Consider the following 20958-nt stretch of genomic DNA (forward strand, 5'->3'; position numbering starts at 1 on the left):
GATGATGAATGGAAAGTGTCTGAGATTATCAGTTTCCTACAGAAAGAGGTTCAGAGCAGGGAGAGAGCGCTACAAATGACAAGATCATACAACCAACAGAAAGAGAGCAAACCATGGAACAAGTCATGCTTCTCCAATGAAATTAAAACAAAAAGACGCAACATGCCCTCTGCTGCAGCACTGCATACAACCAGCCAGAAGGAACAACAAACGTGTCTATTTTGTGACAGTGCAGACCACAAATCAGAAAACTGCATTGACTACAATATTGCTACACGCAAAGAGAAACTAAAGAACATGGGAAGATGCTTTGTATGTTTAGGACAGAGACACATAGCAAAATTCTGTAAAGTCAAAGATGTGTCATGTGCAACATGTGGAAGCAGACATCACATTGCGGTTTGTACCAGTAAGAGGAGGGAGGTGCAACCCCCTACTGTTTCTGTAGATGCTGTTGTTTCCTCAGTTATTCCCCATTCAGTGAAGATGAAACCAGATGGACAGAACACTGTGTTGCTACAAACGGCAAAGGCATGGGTAGAAGGCCCATCGGGCAGGAAGATAGCTCGTTGCTTACTAGATGGAGGCAGTCAGAGAAGCTTCATACATGAAAACCTTGTGAAGGGCTTGAAGCTACCAGTAATCAGACAAGAGGCACTCACTCTTCACACGTTTGGCTCCTCTGCCCCAGCAACGTCTCAACGCAACACAGTGAAAGTCATCTTGGAGAATGTCTGGGACAAACAGCAGAGAATAGAGATAGAGGCAATTGAAACCCCACAAGTGTGCACAGCTGTGATGAAGGTTCCTGGTGAACGGATTCAGTATGAGCTCAGTAAAAGGGGACTGCAGCTCGCAGACTTTCCAGGAGATGACAATGATCCTGAACTCTCTGTCCTGATAGGAGCAGACTACTACTGGCAGATAGTATCAGGCAGAGTGGAGCGACTGACGGAGACGCTAGTTGCTTTAGAGAGCACCTTTGGATGGTCGGTGCAGGGACCCGTGTCCATGTCAAGTGTCGCCGAGGCAACTTGCATGTTCATCCCACTTGATGAAGACACACTAGTCTCCAAGCAATTGCATGAATTCTGGGAGCTTGAGTCTCTGGGTATTCTAAGCGAGAAAACACAGAACTCAGAGGAAACCGAGGCTCTACAAAGGTTTGAGGAAACAACCACCTTCAAAGATGGGCGATACCATGTGGAGTTGCCATGGAAACGAGAAATGCCAGAACTCCAAGACAACTATAGAATCGCCAAGAAACGGTTTGAATGTCTGAAGAAAAGGCTGAAGAAGGATGTGACGTTGTACAGCAGATACAATGAAGTAGTAGAAGACTACTTACAACAAGATATGGCAGAGGACGTGCCCAAGGACAACGCATCAAGTGCAGACAACGTAAAATACTACTTACCTCACCATGCAGTACTCCGAGAAGATAAGGTGACAACAAAACTGAGAGTGGTGTTTGATGCCTCGTCCCATGAAGATGGCTGTCCATCTCTCAATGACTGTCTACTCACAGGACCGAACCTGAATCCGGATCTGCTCAGCGTTCTGATAAAGTTCAGACTACATGAGATCGCATTCATGGCAGACATCAAGAAAGCTTTCCTGCAGATATCCCTAGCAGAGAGAGACAGAGACGCCGTGAGATTTCTATGGCTCACTGGCCCACCAAGGGGAGAAAATGAAGAGGAGCTGCGTGTGCTGAGGATGAAAAGAGTGGTATTTGGAGCTTCCCCAAGTCCATTTTTGCTGGCAGCTACAATCAGGAAGCACCTGAAACAATATGAAACAGAACAACCAGAAGTTGTAGAGATACTGAGAGAGTCACTCTACGTAGATGACTTCATTGCAAGTTCACGCAATGTTGAAGAGGCTTACCTTGTGACAACAACTGCAAAGCGAATGCTGTCGAATGCAGGCATGGACCTCTGCAAGTGGATGACCAATTCTCCTGAATTGAAAACAAAATGGGAGGAGAGTACGACAACTGACCACCCGTTGACGCTAGAAACACAGGGATTAGTGCTGAAGGTTTTAGGTTTAGTATGGAGGCCGGAAACGGATGACTTTGTGTTTGACCTCAGGCCGCTACTGAGCATTCTAAAGCAAAAGGAAAACACAAAGAGAAGTGTTCTGCAGTCGTCTGCACGTATCTTCGACCCTCTTGGTTTCTTAACTCCCTTCACCATCAGGATCAAGTGCATGTTCCAGGAAATGTGGGAGAGGGGACTCAGCTGGGACGAAGAATTACCACCTGATCTGACACGAGAATGGCAACAGTGGTGTTCAGAACTACCCCAGTTACACCAGCTCACCATACCAAGGTGGTACAGAACAGACATGCGGCCACAGAATAACCACACCCTGAAACTACACGTGTTCTGTGATGCAAGTGAAAGGGCTTACAGTGCAGTAGCTTACTTGCAAGGTGAGTCACAAGACAGGGAAACAACAAGTCTAGTCGCATCCAAGTCCAGGGTAGCCCCACTTAAGAAAATGACGCTGCCACGCCTGGAGCTCATGGGAGCTGTGATTGGAGCGAGACTAGCAAACAACTTGATGACCACACTGAAAATGGAAGAAAAACAGATTAACATGTGGACAGACTCGATGATCGTGCTGCATTGGATTTGCAGCTCAGCTCAGAAATGGAAACAGTTTGTTGCGAACAGAGTGACGGAGATCCAGTCCTTGACCAATCCAGAGTCATGGTCACATATTGAAGGGAAAACGAATCCAGCTGACCTCCCTACAAGAGGACAAACTGTTAGAAACTTGACACAGAGCGAGCTATGGTGGAATGGACCCAGAATTCTGACATCACCCAATCAGTCCGAAGAGACTGATGATAACAAGGTTCCGGATGAGGTGAATATAGAACTCAAGTCCAGTTGCCAGGCTACTGTACAACTCGCAGCAAACAGCACAGACAGCACTGAACCTGTGTTGGAGCTTGAAAGGTACAGCAAACTGAAAAGAGTGTTCAGAGTCACCGCCTGGATAAAGAGATTCATAGCCAATGCTCGTACAACCATAAAGATGCAAGGTGAACTGACTGCTGACGAACTGTTCGATGCAGAAAAGTACTGGATTAAGGTAACACAACAACAGAGTTTCGGACAGGAGATCAAACTACTGAAGGCAGGAAAAAGCCTAAACAATGACTGTAAAATCAGAGAACTGAAACCTTTCCTGGACGAACACGAACTGCTCAGTGTAGGAGGAAGACTGCAACAGTCCAACTTCACATTCAGAGAGCAGCACCCATGGGTTCTGCCCAATAAGTCCAGATACTCAGAAATGCTGATACAGTACCAACATGAGAAGGTGATGCATTCTGGAGCAAGTGACACTCAGCATCCAACGTTAAACAAGTGGGAAATGACACGCAGATGGAAGTACAGGCAGAGACTTGTGACCAGTTTCTGGAACAGTTGGCGAAGAGACTACTTGCTGGATCTAAAGTCAGCACACCGCTGTGACACACCACAGCCCACCCCACTGAAAGCGGGTGACGTTGTACTCATTGGAGAAGATAACCTACCCAGACAAACCTGGAAACTAGGAAAGATTGAGGAACTGTTTCCAGGCCGAGATGGCTTAGTTAGATCATGTTCAGTTCGTACTGCTTCAGGGACTTTGTTGAGGAGACCTATTCAGTTGATATACTGCCTAGAGATCTAGATGAACACAATTGTTCATCGGGGGGGGAGGATGTTGTAACTTTAATGTGTTACAGAGTTAATGTTTAAGTTTATTCTTTGAGCTGTATCTAAAGATATTTCTTTAGATTTATTTGCATATGTAATTGTATTGGGTTGTGTTGAATTACGCTTTTTGACTGCAAGTCCCAGAATGCCTTGCGAGAGGAATGAGTGTTAACGCGCCAATTATGTGCAGGTGCGAGTGATTGTGGCTGACTTTCCAACAGCATCTTACCTGCATTGCTCTGTACCAAAACAATTGTTGTTAAATGTAACGTAAACAAGTATTCTTACTAAAATAAGCTTTCGTATCAAACCCGACGTCCCGAGTCATTACTAAGAAGTTAGTTAATCTAAAAAACAGCTTGGAAAATTCCAGAAAATGATGTCATGGCTTTAGAAGCTTCTGATAGGCTAATTGACATAATTTGAGTCAATTGGTGTACCTGTTGATGTATTTCAAGAACTACCTTCAAACTCAGTGCCTCTTTGCTTGACATCATGGGAAAATCAAAAGAAATCAGCCAAGAACTCAGAAAAATAATTGTAGACCTCCACAAGTCTGGTTCATCCTTGGGAGCAATTTCCAAAAACCTGAAGGTACCACGTTCATATGTACAAATAATAGTACGCAAGTATAAACACCATGGGACCACTCAGTCGTCATACCGCTCAGGAAGGAGACGCGTTCTGTCTCCTAGAGATGAACGTACTCTGGTACAAAAAGTGCAAATCAATTCCAGAACAACAGCAAAGGACCTTGTGAAGATTCTGGAGGAAACAGGTACAGAAGTATCTATATCCGTAGCAAAACGAGTCATATCGACATAACCTGAAAGGTCGTTTCCAAAACCGCCATAAAAAAGCCAGACCACGGTTTGCAACTACACATGGGGTGAGACTGTACTTTTTGGAGATATGTCCTCTGGTCTCATTAAACAAAAATAGAACTGTTTGGCCATACTGACCATCATTATGTTTGGCGGAAAATGGGGGAGGCTTTCAAGCTGAAGAACACCATCCCAACCGTGAAGCACGGGGTGGCAGCATCATGATGTGGCGGTGCTTCGCTGCAGGAGGGGCTAGTGCGTTTCACAAAATAGATGGCTTTATGAGGAAGTAAAATTATGTGGATATATTGAAGCAACATCTCAAAACATTAGTTTTGGCAAAATGGCTTAAGGACAACAAAGTCAAGGTATTGGAGTGGTCATCACAAAGCCCTGACCTCAATCCTATAGAACATTTGTGGGCAGAACTGAAAAAGCGTGTGTGAGCAAGGTGGCCTACAAACCTGACTCAGTTACACCAGCTCTGTCTGGAGGAATGGGCCAAAATTCACCCAACTTATTGTGGGAAGCTTGTGGAAGGCTATCCGAAACGTTTGACCCAAGTTAAACAATTTAAAGGCAATGCTACCAAATACTAATTGAGTGTATGTAAACTTCTGACCCACTGGGAATGTGATGAAAGAAATAAAAGCTGAAATAAATCATTCTCTCTACTATTATCTCTTTACTATTATTCTGACATTTCATATTCTTAAAATAAAGTAAAATAAAGTGGTGATCCTTACTGACCGAAGATGGGGCATTGTTACTAGGATTAAATGTTGGGAATTGTGAAAAACTGATTTCGAACGTATTTGGCTAAGGTGTATGTAAACTTCTGCCTTCAACTGTACCTATACCATACTACTAATGTAATAGACTACTACCTACATTACTGTAATAAACTATTACCTACTTATGCTATACTACTAATGTTTGAAACTACTACCTAACTATTTTACTAATGTAAGAAACCACTGCCTACCTATACTACTAATGTAAGAAACTACTACCTACCTACCTACCTACCTACCTACCTATATTACTAATGTAAGAAACTACTACCTACCTACCTACCTACCTACCTACCTACCTACCTACCTACCTACCTACCTACCTACCTATATTACTAATGTAAGAAACTGCTAACTATCTATGCTAATCATGTAGAAACTGCTAACTATCTATGCTAATCATGTAGAAACTACTAACTATCTATGCTAATCATGTAGAAACTACTAACTATCTATGCTAATCATGTAGAAACTACTAACTATCTATGCTAATCATGTAGAAACTACTAACTTCCTATACTACTAATGTAAGAAACTGCTCCCTACCTACACTCTACTACCAGCTAGTCTTTATTAGCTAGTCTCTACTGACCAAGTCCTAGTAGAAGGCTGAGGGACTGGGACGCCACCGTCTGCCAAAGTGCTGGAGTCAGCCAGGTAGCCTGGAGGCCGACCAGCAACAGGTTCAAATCTGACAGGAAGGGTTTATGGCATCAGTATCCTAGAGGTCATCTTTTGTTGTTGTGCCCTTGAGCAAAGCTCTTCATCTGGGGCGGCAGGGTAGCCTAGTGGTTAGAGTGTTGGACTAGTAACCGAAAGGTTGCAAGTTCAAATCCGCGAGCTGACAAGGTACAAATCTGTCGTTAACCCACTGTTCCTAGGCCGTCATTGAAAATAAGAATTTGTTCTTAACTGACTTGCCTAGTTAAATAAAGGTTAAAAAATGAAATATCTCTAAACTGCTCCTTCTACTGAGACTGACCCAATGCCTCAACCCCTCAGTGTATTTATTGCTATTTGTGACGGTATACAGAATACATTTGATTAAAGTATAGACTCGGCTAGAAAATGGTTGAGGAACAATGGAAAAGTCATTTTGATTTGAAAGTTGATCAACTTGTTAACCCACTTTTTGAGAAAATGGCCCTTGAATGTTTTGGTACACCTACTGGAGAGCTGTATACACCCATTCAGCATCGTTCACACCCTCTTAAGCCTTAGCCCCACCCATCTCTTTAAGGATTCACATGTGAGGCCATGTTTTAAACGCAGTGAGTAGTTTAGTAAACAATCAAAGATTTAAAGACAAAAAATTGTAAAAGTAGTAACCTACAATAAGGAAAAACTCCTGGTAAAAATACAATATCTGCAGGTCATGTTGTTCTTGACATTACTGTCTCTGGTAAACACACATGTTCATGAAATACAATATGTGGCAGACACACCTGGCTAACTTGACAGGTCATGTAATCATCTGGTGAAGTGGAGTCTTTTGTTTAGACATGTAGCTAGCTTGTTAAACAATGAACCAACCCGTAATTGTACAAACAGACTGCTAAATGCAGTAAATGCTGGAGTATGAATCTGCAGGTAGCTAAAGCTAATTACTTATTCTGAAATATATTTCCTCGTCAATAATGACAAAGAAAAAAGGGTTTAGACATTTTAACAATTGTTTTACAAAAAGTAATAATACATAAGTATTCAGACCTTTTACTCAGTACTTTGTTGATGCACCTTTGGCTGTGATTACAGCCTCGAGGCTTCTTGGGTATGGCGCTACAAGCTTGGTACACCTGTATTTTGGGAGTGTCTCCCATTTATCTCTGCAGATCCTCTCAAGCTCTGTCAGGTTGGATGTGGAGCGTCGCTGTACAGCTATTTTCAGGTCTCTCCAGAGATGTTTGATCGGGTTCAAGTCCGGGCTCTGTGGCCACTCAACGACATTCAGAGACTTGTCCCTGAAGCCACTCCTGAGTTGTCTTTGCTGTGTGCTTAGGGTCGTTGTCCTGTTGGAAGGTGAACCTTCACCCCAGTCTGAGGTCCTGAGCCCTCTGGAGCAGGTTTTCATCAAGGATCTCTCTGTACTTTGCTCCGTTCATCTTTCCCTCGAACCTGACTAGTCTCCTGTTCCCTGACACTGAAAAACATCCCCACAGCATGATGCTGCCACCAGCATGCTTCACCGTAGGGACGGTGCCAGGTTTCCTCCAGACGTGACACTTGGCATTCAGGCCAAAGAGTTCAATCTTGGTTTCATCATACCAGAGAATCTTGTTTCTCGTGGTCTGATAGTCCTTTAGGTGCCTTTTGGCAAACTCCAAGCGGGATGTCATGTACCTTTTACTGAGGAGTGGCTTCTGTCTGGCCACTCTACCATAGAATCCTGATTGGTGGACTGCTGCAGAGATGGTTGTGCTTCTGGAAGGTTCTCCTATCTCCACAGAGGGTCAGATGGTCACCTCCCTGACCAAGGCACTTCTCCCCCTGATTGCTCAGTTTGGCCAGGCAGCCACCTCTAGGAAGAGTCTTGGTGGTTCCAAACTTCTTCCATTTAAGAATGATGGAGGCAACTGTGTTCTTGGGGACCTCAGGAATTGTCTCGTAGCTCTACGGACAATTCCTTTGACCTCATGGCTTGTTTTTTTCTCTGACATGCATTGTCAACTGTGGGACATTATATAGACAGGTGTGTCCCTTTCCAAATCATGTCTAATGAATTTAATTGACCACAGGTGGAGTCCAAACAAGTTGTAGAAACATCTCAAAGATGATCAATGGAAACAGGATGCACCTGAGCTCAATTTCGAGTCTCATAGCAAAGGGTCTGAATACTTGTAAATAATGTATTTTTATTTTATATTTTAATACATTAATACATTTCAATTAAACATGTCTAAAAATCTGTTTTCACTTGGTCATTATGTGGTATTGTGTAGATTGAGGAGGAAATGGTTTTATTTCATCCATTTTAGAATAATGTAAGTAAGTGTGGTAAAAGGGAAGGGGTCTGAATACTTTCCGAATGTAGATGGATGACCACTTCACGGATCCTCTTACACTTTAGTAAGACGCTCTGTGTCATTTCTGTGTGTTCGGTCTGTTGTATCAAGTCACTCCGGTTCACACTGACCGTGTGAAGAAAGTACACAATATTATTTACCCCCGCCCCCCCCACTGATCTTGTCGATTAGCGCCTGCAAAATTCACTGCAGCAATGATGTTGAGAGCACTTGCAACACTATTGCAGTTGTCCCCATGGCTAACGTTATACGGTATCTTTCAAAAACGCTTCGCTAGCAGGAATTATCTACACATACTGAGCAGCTCCTGTTATCGACATTATCTCAGCCAATCATGGCTAGCGGGAAGGTTACTGGCTTTTTCCATGGCTAAACCAACTAGGTTCGTAATTGAACTATTTACAGATGGCATCCAAGTTTGTAACAAGTCACATGAAAGTTCACGTTACGAAGGCATTTCTGCCCAAATCACATTTTGATAACATAAAATAGAGATCAGGGTTAATGTTACTAATGTGTTCCAGACCCCCCTGTGGTATTGAAGGAGTGGGTGTGTTAGGGTCAGAGGTCAGGGTTAATGTTACTAATGTGTTCCAGACCCCCCTGTGGTATTGAAGGAGTGGGTGTGTTAGGGTCAGAGGTCAGGGTTAATGTTATTAATGTGTTCCAGACCCCCCTGTGGTATTGAAGGAGTGGGTGTGTTAGGGTCAGAGGTCAGGGTTAATGTTATTAATGTGTTCCAGACCCCCCTGTGGTATTGAAGGAGTGGGTGTGTTAGGGTCAAAGGTCAGGGTTAATGTTACTAATGTGTTCCAGACCCCCCTGTGGTATTGAAGGAGTGGGTGTGTTAGGGTCAGAGGTCAGGGTTAATGTTTCTAATGTGTTCCAGACTCCCCTGTGGTATTGAAGGAGTGGGTGTGTTAGGGTCAGAGGTCAGGGTTAATGTTTCTAATGTGTTCCAGACTCCCCTGTGGCAGTGAATGAGTGGGTGTGTTAGGGTCAGAGGTCAGGGTTAATGTTTCTAATGTGTTCCAGACTCCCCTGTGGCAGTGAATGAGTGGGTGTGTTAGGGTCAGAGGTCAGGGTTAATGTTACTAATGTGTTCCAGACCCCCCTGTGGTATTGAAGGAGTGGGTGTGTTAGGGTCAAAGGTCAGGGTTAATGTTACTAATGTGTTCCAGACCCCCCTGTGGTATTGAAGGAGTGGGTGTGTTAGGGTCAGAGGTCAGGGTTAATGTTACTAATGTGTTCCAGATCCCCCTGTGGTATTGAAGGAGTGGGTGTGTTAGGGTCAGAGGTCAGGGTTAATGTTACTAATGTGTTCCAGACCCCCCTGTGGCAGTGAAGGAGTGGGTGTGTTAGGGTCAGAGGTCAGGGTTAATGTTACTAATGTGTTCCAGACCCCCCTGTGGCAGTGAAGGAGTGGGTGTGTTAGGGTCAGAGGTCAGGGTTAATGTTATTAATGTGTTCCAGACCCCCCTGTGGTATTGAAGGAGTGGGTGTGTTAGGGTCAGAGGTCAGGGTTAATGTTATTAATGTGTTCCAGACTCCCCTGTGGTATTGAAGGAGTGGGTGTGTTAGGGTCAGAGGTCAGGGTTAATGTTATTAATGTGTTCCAGACTCCCCTGTGGCAGTGAAGGAGTGGGTGTGTTAGGGTCAGAGGTCAGGGTTAATGTTACTAATGTGTTCCAGACCCCCCTGTGGCAGTGAATGAGTGGGTGTGTTAGGGTCAGAGGTCAGGGTTAATGTTACTAATGTGTTCCAGACCCCCCTGTGGCAGTGAAGGAGTGGGTGTGTTAGGGTCAGAGGTCAGGGTTAATGTTTCTAATGTGTTCCAGACCCCCCTGTGGCAGTGAATGAGTGGGTGTGTTAGGGTCAGAGGTCAGGGTTAATGTTTCTAATGTGTTCCAGACCCCCCTGTGGTATTGAAGGAGTGGGTGTGTTAGGGTCAGGGTTAATGTTACTAATGTGTTCCAGACCCCCCTGTGGTATTGAAGGAGTGGGTGTGTTAGGGTCAGAGGTCAGGGTTAATGTTTCTAATGTGTTCCAGACCCCCCTGTGGTATTGAAGGAGTGGGTGTGTTAGGGTCAGAGGTCAGGGTTAATGTTACTAATGTGTTCCAGACCCCTCTGTGGTATTGAAGGAGTGGGTGTGTTAGGGTCAGAGGTCAGGGTTAATGTTTCTGTGTTCCAGACCCCCCTATGGCAGTGAAGGAGTGGGTGTGTTAGGGTCAGAGGTCAGGGTTAATGTTATTAATGTGTTCCAGACCCCCCTGTGGTATTGAAGGAGTGGGTGTGTTAGGGTCAGAGGTCAGGGTTAATGTTACTAATGTGTTCCAGGCCCCCCTGTGGTATTGAAGGAGTGGGTGTGTTAGGGTCAGAGGTCAGGGTTAATGTTATTAATGTGTTCCAGACTCCCCTGTGGCAGTGAATGAGTGGGTGTGTTAGGGTCAGAGGTCAGGGTTAATGTTATTAATGTGTTCCAGACTCCCCTGTGGCAGTGAAGGAGTGGGTGTGTTAGGGTCAGAGGTCAGGGTTAATGTTACTAATGTGTTCCAGACCCCCCTGTGGCAGTGAATGAGTGGGTGTGTTAGGGTCAGAGGTCAGGGTTAATGTTACTAATGTGTTCCAGACCCCCCTGTGGTATTGAAGGAGTGGGTGTGTTAGGGTCAGAGGTCAGGGTTAATGTTACTAATGTGTTCCAGACCCCCCTGTGGTATTGAAGGAGTGGGTGTGTTAGGGTCAGAGGTCAGGGTTAATGTTACTAATGTGTTCCAGACCCCCCTGTGGTATTGAAGGAGTGGGTGTGTTAGGGTCAGAGGTCAGGGTTAATGTTACTAATGTGTTCCAGACCCCCCTGTGGTATTGAAGCAGTGAAGGTGTGATAGGGTCAGAGGTCAGGATTAATGTTATTAATGTGTTCCAGACCCCCCTGTGGCAGTGAATGAGTGGGTGTTTTAGGGTCAGAGGTCAGGGTTAATGTTACTAATGTGTTCCAGACCCCCCTGTGGCAGTGAAGGAGTGGGTGTGTTAGGGTCAGAGGTCAGGGTTAATGTTACTAATGTGTTCCAGACCCCCCTGTGGCAGTGAAGGAGTGGGTGTGTTAGGGTCAGAGGTCAGAGATCAGGGTTAATGTTACTAATGTGTTCCAGACCCCCCTGTGGCAGTGAAGCAGTGGGTGTGTTAGGGTCAGAGGTCAGGGTTAATGTTTCTAATGTGTTCCAGACCCCCCTGTGGCAGTGAATGAGTGGGTGTGTTAGGGTCAGAGGTCAGGGTTAATGTTTCTAATGTGTTCCAGACCCCCCTGTGGTATTTTATTTTATTTTTATTTCACCTTTATTTAACCAGGTAGGCTAGTTGAGAACAAGTTCTCATTTGCAACTGCGACCTGGCCAAGATAAAGCATAGCAGTATGAGCAGACAACACAGAGTTACACATGGAGTAAACAATTAACAAGTCAATAACACAGTAGAAAACAAAGGGGGAGTCTATATACAATGTGTGCAAAAGGCATGAGGTAGGCGAATAATTACAATTTTGCAGATTAACACTGGAGTGATAAATGATCAGATGGTCATGTACAGGTAGAGATATTGGTGTGCAAAAGAGCAGAAAAATAAATAAATAAAAACAGTATGGGATGAGGTAGGTGAAAATGGGTGGGCTATTTACCAATAGACTATGTACAGCTGCAGCGATCGGTTAGCTGCTCAGATAGCTGATGTTTGAAGTTGGTGAGGGAGATAAAAGTCTCCAACTTCAGCGATTTTTGCAATTCGTTCCAGTCACAGGCAGCAGAGTACTGGAACGAAAGGCGGCCAAATGAGGTGTTGGCTTTAGGGATGATCAGTGAGATACACCTGCTGGAGCGCGTGCTACGGGTGGGTGTTGCCATCGTGACCAGTGAGCTGAGATAAGGCGGAGCTTTACCTAGCATGGACTTGTAGATGACCTGGAGCCAGTGGGTCTGGCGACGAATATGTAGCGAGGGCCAGCCGACTAGAGCATACAAGTCGCAGTGGTGGGTGGTATAAGGTGCTTTAGTGACAAAACGGATGGCACTGTGATAGACTGCATCCAGTTTGCTGAGTAGAGTGTTGGAAGCCATTTTGTAGATGACATCGCCGAAGTCGAGGATCGGTAGGATAGTCAGTTTTACTAGGGTAAGCTTGGCGGCGTGAGTGAAGGAGGCTTTGTTGCGGAATAGAAAGCCGACTCTTGATTTGATTTTCGATTGGAGATGTTTGATATGAGTCTGGAAGGAGAGTTTGCAGTCTAGCCAGACACCTAGGTACTTATAGATGTCCACATATTCTAGGTCGGAACCATCCAGGGTGGTGATGCTAGGCGGGGATGCGGGTGCAGGCAGCGATCGGTTGAAAAGCATGCATTTGGTTTTACTAGCGTTTAAGAGCAGTCGGAGGCCACGGAAGGAGTGTTGTATGGCATTGAAGCTTGTTTGGAGGTTAGATAGCACAGTGTCCAATGACGGGCCGAAAGTATATAAAATGGTGTCGTCTGCGTAGAGGTGGATCAGGGAATCGCCCGCAGCAAGAGCAACATCATTGATGTATACAGAGAAAAGAGTCGGCCCGAGAATTGAACCCTGTGGCACCCCCATAGAGACTGCCAGAGGACCGGACAGCATGCCCTCCGATTTGACACACTGAACTCTGTCTGCAAAGTAATTGGTGAACCAGGCAAGGCAGTCATCCGAAAAACCGAGGCTACAGAGTCTGCCGATAAGAATATGGTGATTGACAGAGTCGAAAGCCTTGGCAAGGTCGATGAAGACGGCTGCACAGTACTGTCTTTTATCAATGGCGGTTATGATATCGTTTAGTACCTTGAGTGTGGCTGAGGTGCACCCGTGACCGGCTCGGAAACCAGATTGCACAGCGGAGAAGGTACAGTGGGATTCAAGATGGTCAGTGACCTGTTTGTTGACTTGGCTTTCGAAGACCTTAGATAGGCAGGGCAAGATGGATATAGGTCTGTAACAGTTTGGGTCCAGGGTGTCTCCCCCTTTGAAGAGGGGGATAACTGCGGCAGCTTTCCAATCCTTGGGGATCTCAGACGATATGAAAGAGAGGTTGAACAGGCTGGTAATAGGGGTTGCGACAATGGTGGCGGATAGTTTCAGAAATAGAGGGTCCAGATTGTCAAGCCCAGCTGATTTGTACGGGTCCAGGTTTTGCAGCTCTTTCAGAACATCTGCTATCTGGATTTGGGTAAAGGAGAACCTGGAGAGGCTTGGGCGAGGAGCAGCGGGGGGGGGCGGGGCTGTAGGCCGAGGTTGAAGTAGCCAGGCGGAAGGCATGGCCAGCCGTTGAGAAATGCTCATTGAAGTTTTCGATAATCATGGATTTATCGGTGGTGACCGTGTTACCTAGCCTCAGTGCAGTGGGCAGCTGGGAGGAGGTGCTCTTGTTCTCCATTGACTTCACAGTGTCCCAGAACTTTTTGGAGTTGGAGCTACAGGATGCAAACTTCTGCCTGAAGAAGCTGGCCTTAGCTTTCCTGACTGACTGCGTGTATTGGTTCCGGACTTCCCTGAACAGTTGCATATCACGGGGACTATTCGATGCTATTGCAGTCCGCCACAGGATGTTTTTGTGCTGGTCGAGGGCAGTCAGGTCTGGGGTGAACCAAGGGCTGTATCTGTTCTTAGTTCTGCATTTTTTGAACGGAGCATGCTTATCTAAAATGGTGAGGAAGTTACTTTTAAAGAATGACCAGGCATCCTCAACTGACGGGATGAGGTCAATGTCCTTCCAGGATACCTGGGCCAGGTCGATTAGGAAGGCCTGCTCACAGAAGTGTTTTAGGGAGCGTTTGACAGTGATGAGGGGTGGTCGTTTGACTGCGGCTCCGTAGCGGATACAGGCAATGAGGCAGTGATCGCTGAGATCCTGGTTGAAGACAGCGGAGGTGTATTTGGAGGGCCAGTTGGTCAGGATGACGTCTATGAGGGTGCCCTTGTTTACAGAGTTAGGGTTGTACCTGGTGGGTTCCTTGATGATTTGTGTGAGATTGAGGGCATCTAGCTTAGATTGTAGGACTGCCGGGGTGTTAAGCATATCCCAGTTTAGGTCACCTAACAGAACAAACTCTGAAGCTAGATGGGGGGCGATCAATTCACAAATGGTGTCCAGGGCACAGCTGGGAGCTGAGGGAGGTCGGTAGCAGGCGGCAACAGTGAGAGACTTATTTCTGGAGAGAGTAATTTTCAAAATTAGTAGTTCGAACTGTTTGGGTATGGACCTGGAAAGTATGACATTACTTTGCAGGCTATCTCTGCAGTAGACTGCAACTCCCCCCCCTTTGGCAGTTCTATCTTGACGGAAGATGTTATAGTTGGGTATGGAAATCTCTGAATTTTTGGTGGCCTTCCTGAGCCAGGATTCAGACACAGCAAGGACATCAGGGTTAGCAGAGTGTGCTAGAGCAGTGAGTAAAACAAACTTAGGGAGGAGGCTTCTGATGTTGACATGCATGAAACCAAGGCTTTTTCGATCACAGAAGTCAACAAATGAGGGTGCCTGGGGACATGCAGGGCCTGGGTTTACCTCCACATCACCCGCGGAACAGAGAAGGAGTAGTATGAGAGTGCGGCTAAAGGCTATCAAAACTGGTCGCCTAGAGCGTTGGGGACAGAGAATAAGAGGAGCAGGTTTCTGGGCATGGTAGAATATATTCAGGGCATAATGCGCAGACAGGGGTATGGTGGGGTGCGGGTACAGCGGAGGTAAGCCCAGGCACTGGGTGATGATGAGAGAGGTTGTATCTCTGGACATGCTGGTTGTAATGGGTGAGGTCACCGCATGTGTGGGAGGTGGGACAAAGGAGTTATCAGGGGTATGAAGAGTGGAACTAGGGGCTCCATTGTGAACTAAAACAATGATAACTAACCTGAACAACAGTATACAAGGCATATTGACACTTGAGAGAGACATACAGCGAGGCATACAGTAATCACAGGTGTTGAGTTGGGAAAGCTAGCTAGACAGTAGGTGAGACAACAGCTAATCAGCTAGCACAACAACAGCAGGTAAAATGGCGTTGACTAGGCAACGGGGCCAACAGATAAAACAAACAAGCAGAATGGAGTACCGTGATTAATGGACAGTCCAGCGTGCATCAGCTATGTAGCCAAGAGATCAGTGTCCAGGGGGCAGCGGTGGATGGGGCAGGGAAGCTGGACTGGCGAGTGTTATCCAGGTTAAAAAAACTAACAATGACTAGATAGCTTGTAGCTAGTTAGCTGGTTAGCTTCTGGGGGTTCTTGAGTGTGTACTAAAAATTAAAAATAATAGCGATTCCGTATCACATTGGTTGAGGCAGGTGTCCGGAAGGTATAAACAAGTTAAAAATCAAAAAGAGATAGAAAGTAAATATGGATCCAGTGAGTGTTTGGGACGCGGCGATTCAGACGGTTAGCAGGCCTGTGCTAACAAGCTAACAGTTTGTAGGCCCGGGGTAAACAAGGTAGCAGTTAGCGGACCGGAGCTGGACAAGCTAGCAGTTAGCAGGCCTAATTAGCAAGCAGGGAGATAGAGAGGGCTAGAGAGTTAGCCTTTGGGGGACTTCGCGATGGGGTGAGTCTGTTTATTCCTCTTCATGCGGTGACATCGATAGACCGGTCGTGGGCCCGGGTATTGTAGCCCAGGAGTATGCTACGGTGGTAGCACAGGTGCGCTGGCCGGGCTAGCTTCAAGCTAAGTGGGTGGAAACGCTAGCCAGGAGCAATCATCCGGGGTTGCGGTTTAGCTAGATAGCTAGTTGTGAAGATCCAGCTGAGAAATGTTCCGTTTGCGGTGGGAATCCGGGGATGAATCCGGGGATGAAAAAAATAAATAGGTCCGTTGTGCTCTGGTTAGTCGCGTTGTTCGAACTGGCGAGAGCTTTCCGAGCTAAAGGTTAGCTGATGACCGGTTAGCTGAAGACCGCTAGCACAGCTGGTGGTTAGCTGGCTAGCTTCAGTTGAGGGGTTCCGGTTCCGAAGTAAATATAAATACTTTAAGAAAAATAGCTACGTTGGGTGAGGCGGGTTGCAGGAGAGTATTGGAAGCTTAGGTTTAGCAAAATGTTTTTAAAGAGATATGCTTAGAAAAATATGTAAAAAAAAAACGAAAAAGAAACGATATATACAAGGGACACGACAGGACGACTTACTGCTACGCCATCTTGGATGCATCTTGGTATTGAAGGAGTGGGTGTGTTAGGGTCAGGGTTAATGTTACTAATGTGTTCCAGACCCCCCTGTGGTATTGAAGGAGTGGGTGTGTTAGGGTCAGAGGTCAGGGTTAATGTTACTAATGTGTTCCAGGCCCCCCTGTGGTATTGAAGGAGTGGGTGTGTTAGGGTCAGAGGTCAGGGTTAATGTTACTAATGTGTTCCAGACCCCCCTGTGGTATTGAAGGAGTGGGTGTGTTAGGGTCAGAGGTCAGGGTTAATGTTTCTAATGTGTTCCAGACCCCCCTGTGGTATTGAAGGAGTGGGTGTGTTAGGGTCAGAGGTCAGGGTTAATGTTACTAATGTGTTCCAGACCCCTCTGTGGTATTGAAGGAGTGGGTGTGTTAGGGTCAGAGGTCAGGGTTAATGTTTCTAATGTGTTCCAGACCCCCCTATGGCAGTGAAGGAGTGGGTGTGTTAGGGTCAGAGGTCAGGGTTAATGTTATTAATGTGTTCCAGACCCCCCTGTGGTATTGAAGGAGTGGGTGTGTTAGGGTCAGAGGTCAGGGTTAATGTTACTAATGTGTTCCAGGCCCCCCTGTGGTATTGAAGGAGTGGGTGTGTTAGGGTCAGAGGTCAGGGTTAATGTTATTAATGTGTTCCAGACTCCCCTGTGGCAGTGAATGAGTGGGTGTGTTAGGGTCAGAGGTCAGGGTTAATGTTATTAATGTGTTCCAGACTCCCCTGTGGCAGTGAAGGAGTGGGTGTGTTAGGGTCAGAGGTCAGGGTTAATGTTACTAATGTGTTCCAGACCCCCCTGTGGCAGTGAATGAGTGGGTGTGTTAGGGTCAGAGGTCAGGGTTAATGTTACTAATGTGTTCCAGACCCCCCTGTGGTATTGAAGGAGTGGGTGTGTTAGGGTCAGAGGTCAGGGTTAATGTTACTAATGTGTTCCAGACCCCCCTGTGGTATTGAAGGAGTGGGTGTGTTAGGGTCAGAGGTCAGGGTTAATGTTACTAATGTGTTCCAGACCCCCCTGTGGTATTGAAGCAGTGAAGGTGTGATAGGGTCAGAGGTCAGGATTAATGTTATTAATGTGTTCCAGACCCCCCTGTGGCAGTGAATGAGTGGGTGTTTTAGGGTCAGAGGTCAGGGTTAATGTTACTAATGTGTTCCAGACCCCCCTGTGGCAGTGAAGGAGTGGGTGTGTTAGGGTCAGATGTCAGAGATCAGGGTTAATGTTACTAATGTGTTCCAGACCCCCCTGTGGCAGTGAAGCAGTGGGTGTGTTAGGGTCAGAGGTCAGGGTTAATGTTATTAATGTGTTCCAGACCCCCCTGTGGCAGTGAAGGAGTGGGCGGCCTACAAAGGGAAGTCCCCCCACACCCCAGAGCTGGTGGAGGCTCTGCCCTTCAGAGAGTGGACCTGTCCAAACCTGAAGAAGCTGTGGCTGGGCAAGGCTGTGGAGGATAAGAACGGCAGGATGAGGGCCTTCCTGGCCTGTATGAGGTCAGATGCCCCAGCCATGCTCAACCCAGCCTGTGTCCCCACTCATCTTCTGGTTCTCTGCTGCGTGTTGAGGTGAGGGAACACACACATACACACACACACTGAGAGGCAGACAAATGATCTGTAGTTTTCTGCTGACTGTCTACTGTATTGTTCTGTGTTGAGAGATAATGGAAGACCTGATCAGACAGTGTTACTAAAATCCGATCATTACTAAGGTCAGTTCCTGTATGACATACAGTGTATGTTGTCATGTTGTAAATTTGCCTTGTGTTTCTGTTCTAGGTTTATGTTACAATGGCCAGGAGTACGAGTTTTGCGTGGTAAGGAACTGGACGCGTTCCTAGCCCAAGCACTTTCTCCTAAACTGTATGAGCCTGAACAGCTGCAGGAACTCAAGGTGATTTTGTAGCGAGTCTGAGGAGTGTCCTGAAACCACCCAGTGGCAGACAGTGGTATTACACGCTGCTTTCACACACCCACCTTAACAATTCTCCTGGACTAGGCTTTCGAAACCATTGATAACTTCCCAGGTTTTCCAGAATTCCTAGTTGGAAGAGTCTGGATTTCTAACCTGATTCAGGGAATTTTCCAAAGGGCATTTCTGGAAAACCTGGTAATTTTGTGAAAGGTATGTGCGTTTCCAACCCTATCCTGGACTGAACAGCTGTAGAGGTTCTCTTCTGTAGTCCAGTAGTATGTGTACTCTGGGTCCAGGAAACAGTCCCCATCAGTTGGGTAACCTATCAGATCCTCCCAACGCTCCGCTGGGCTGTTCTGAGTTGGTCCATTTCAACATGTTTCTCAGAGAGGATAGGTGGACTGACGAGACTCTAGGTGGTTCTACAGGACACTGCTCATATTGTCTCAACAGTAATGTGCTTAACTACTCTAAACATGAACCAGCTGCTTCTGATCTGCTGTTATGGTAGTCTGTGTGAATGCCTGGCTGGCTGGCTACGTGGCTGGCTGGCTACGTGGCTGGCTGGCTACGTGGCTGGCTGGCTGGCTACGTGGATGGCTGGCTACGTGGATGGCTGGCTACTTGGATGGCTGGCTACGTGGCTGGCTGGCTACGTGGCTGGCTGGCTGTTTCGGTGTGGTTGGCTGGCTGGCTCGGTGTGGCTGGCTGGGTGACTGGTTGGCTGGCTGGCTCAGTGTGGTTGGCTGGGTGACTGGTTGGCTGGCTCGGTGTGGTTGGCTGGCTGGGTGTGGGTGGCTGTTTGGCTGGCTAACTCGGTGTGGTTGGCTGGGTGACTGGTTGGTTGGCTCTGTGTGGTTGGCTGGGTGACTGGTTGGTTGGCTCTGTGTGGTTGGCTGGGTGACTGGTTGGTTGGCTCTGTGTGGTTGGCTGGGTGACTGGTTGGTTGGCTCTGTGTGGTTGGCTGGGTGACTGGTTGGTTGGCTCTGTGTGGTTGGCTGGTAGATTGTCAGCTACTGTCCTGAGTGTCGGCAGACTGGGTGAATGGGCTGAGTGTCGGCAGACTGGGGGAATGGGCTGAGTGTCGGCAGACTGGGGGAATGGGCTGAGTGTCGGCAGACTGGGGGAATGGGCTGAGTGTCGGCAGACTGGGTGAATGGGCTGAGTGTCGGCAGACTGGGTGAATGGGCTGAGTGTCGGCAGACTGGGGGAATGGGCTGAGTGTCGGCAGACTGGGGGAATGGGCTGAGTGTCGGCAGACTGGGTGAATGGGCTGAGTGTCGGCAGACTGGGTGAATGGGCTGAGTGTCGGCAGACTGGGGGAATAGGCTGAGTGTCGGCAGACTGGGTGAATGGGCTGAGTGTCGGCAGACTGGGTGAATGGGCTGAGTGTCGGCAGACTGGGTGAATGGGCTGAGTGTCGGCAGACTGGGTGAATGGGCTGAGTGTCGGCAGACTGGGTGAATGGGCTGAGTGTCGGCAGACTGGGGGAATGGGCTGAGTGTCGGCAGACTGGGGGAATGGGCTGAGTGTCGGCGGAATGGGCTGATTGTCGGCAGACTGGGGGAATGGGCTGAGTGTCGGCAGACTGGGGGAATGGGCTGAGTGTCGGCAGACTGGGGGAATGGGCTGAGTGTCGGCAGACTGGGGGAATGGGCTGAGTGTCGGCAGACTGGGGGAATGGGCTGAGTGTCGGCAGACTGGGGGAATGGGCTGAGTGTCGGCAGACTGGGGGAATGGGCTGAGTGTCGGCAGACTGGGGGAATGGGCTGAGTGTCGGCAGACTGGGGGAATGGGCTGAGTGTCGGCAGACTGGGGGAATGGGCTGAGTGTCGGCAGACTGGGGGAATGGGCTGAGTGTCGGCAGACTGGGGGAATGGGCTGAGTGTCGGCAGACTGGGGGAATGGGCTGTGACCTCTGCTTGCACTGCTTTGCTCTGTGGAATGCTGTTAATGGGGGTTACTACTGTAGTGGGGGGGTTACTACTGTAGTGGGAGGTGTTACTACTGTAGTGGGGGGGTTACTACTGTAGTGGGGGGGGTTACTACTGTAGTGGGGGGGTTACTACTGTAGTGGGGGGTGTTACTACTGTAGTGGGGGGTGTTACTACTGTAGTGGGGGGTGTTACTACTGTAGTGGGGGTGTTACTACTGTAGTGGGGAGGGGTTACTACTGTAGTGGGGGGGGTTACTACTGTAGTGGGGGGGGTTAGTACTGTAGTGGGGGGGGTTACTACTGTAGTGGGGGGGGTTACTACTGTAGTGGGGGGGTTACTACTGTAGTGGGGGTTACTACTGTAGTGGGGGGGTTACTACTGTAGTCTCCCCCCCCCCCCCCCCCCCCCCCCCCCCAGGAGTCTATCTGAGATCCCCCCCCCCCCCAGGAGTCTATCTGAGATCCCCCCCCCCCATCACCAGGAGTCTATCTGAGATCCCCCCCCCCCATCACCAGGAGTCTATCTGAGATCCCCCCCCCCCATCACCAGGAGT

The 20958-nt window shown here is 47.6% G+C and overlaps 1 protein-coding gene across 4 annotated transcripts in view; it reads left to right on the forward strand.

Moving 5' to 3' along the window:
• Nucleotides 1–20958, forward strand: part of LOC110510506 (constitutive coactivator of PPAR-gamma-like protein 1 homolog) — a 121850-nt gene that overhangs the window by 45041 nt on the left and 55851 nt on the right. For all 4 annotated transcript variants that reach the window (XR_005052692.1, XM_036984351.1, XM_036984350.1 and 1 more), the window contains exons 11-12: nt 17870–18119; nt 18333–18447. Coding sequence is in view for 3 of the 4 variants with exons in the window: in XM_036984351.1 (XP_036840246.1) it covers nt 17870–18119; nt 18333–18447 (365 nt within the window). In the remaining variant the exon portion in view is untranslated. The remainder of the gene's footprint in view (nt 1–17869; nt 18120–18332; nt 18448–20958) is intronic.

This window comes from Oncorhynchus mykiss, chromosome 7 (assembly GCF_013265735.2).
Source record: "Oncorhynchus mykiss isolate Arlee chromosome 7, USDA_OmykA_1.1, whole genome shotgun sequence".
Taxonomy (NCBI): domain Eukaryota; kingdom Metazoa; phylum Chordata; class Actinopteri; order Salmoniformes; family Salmonidae; genus Oncorhynchus; species Oncorhynchus mykiss.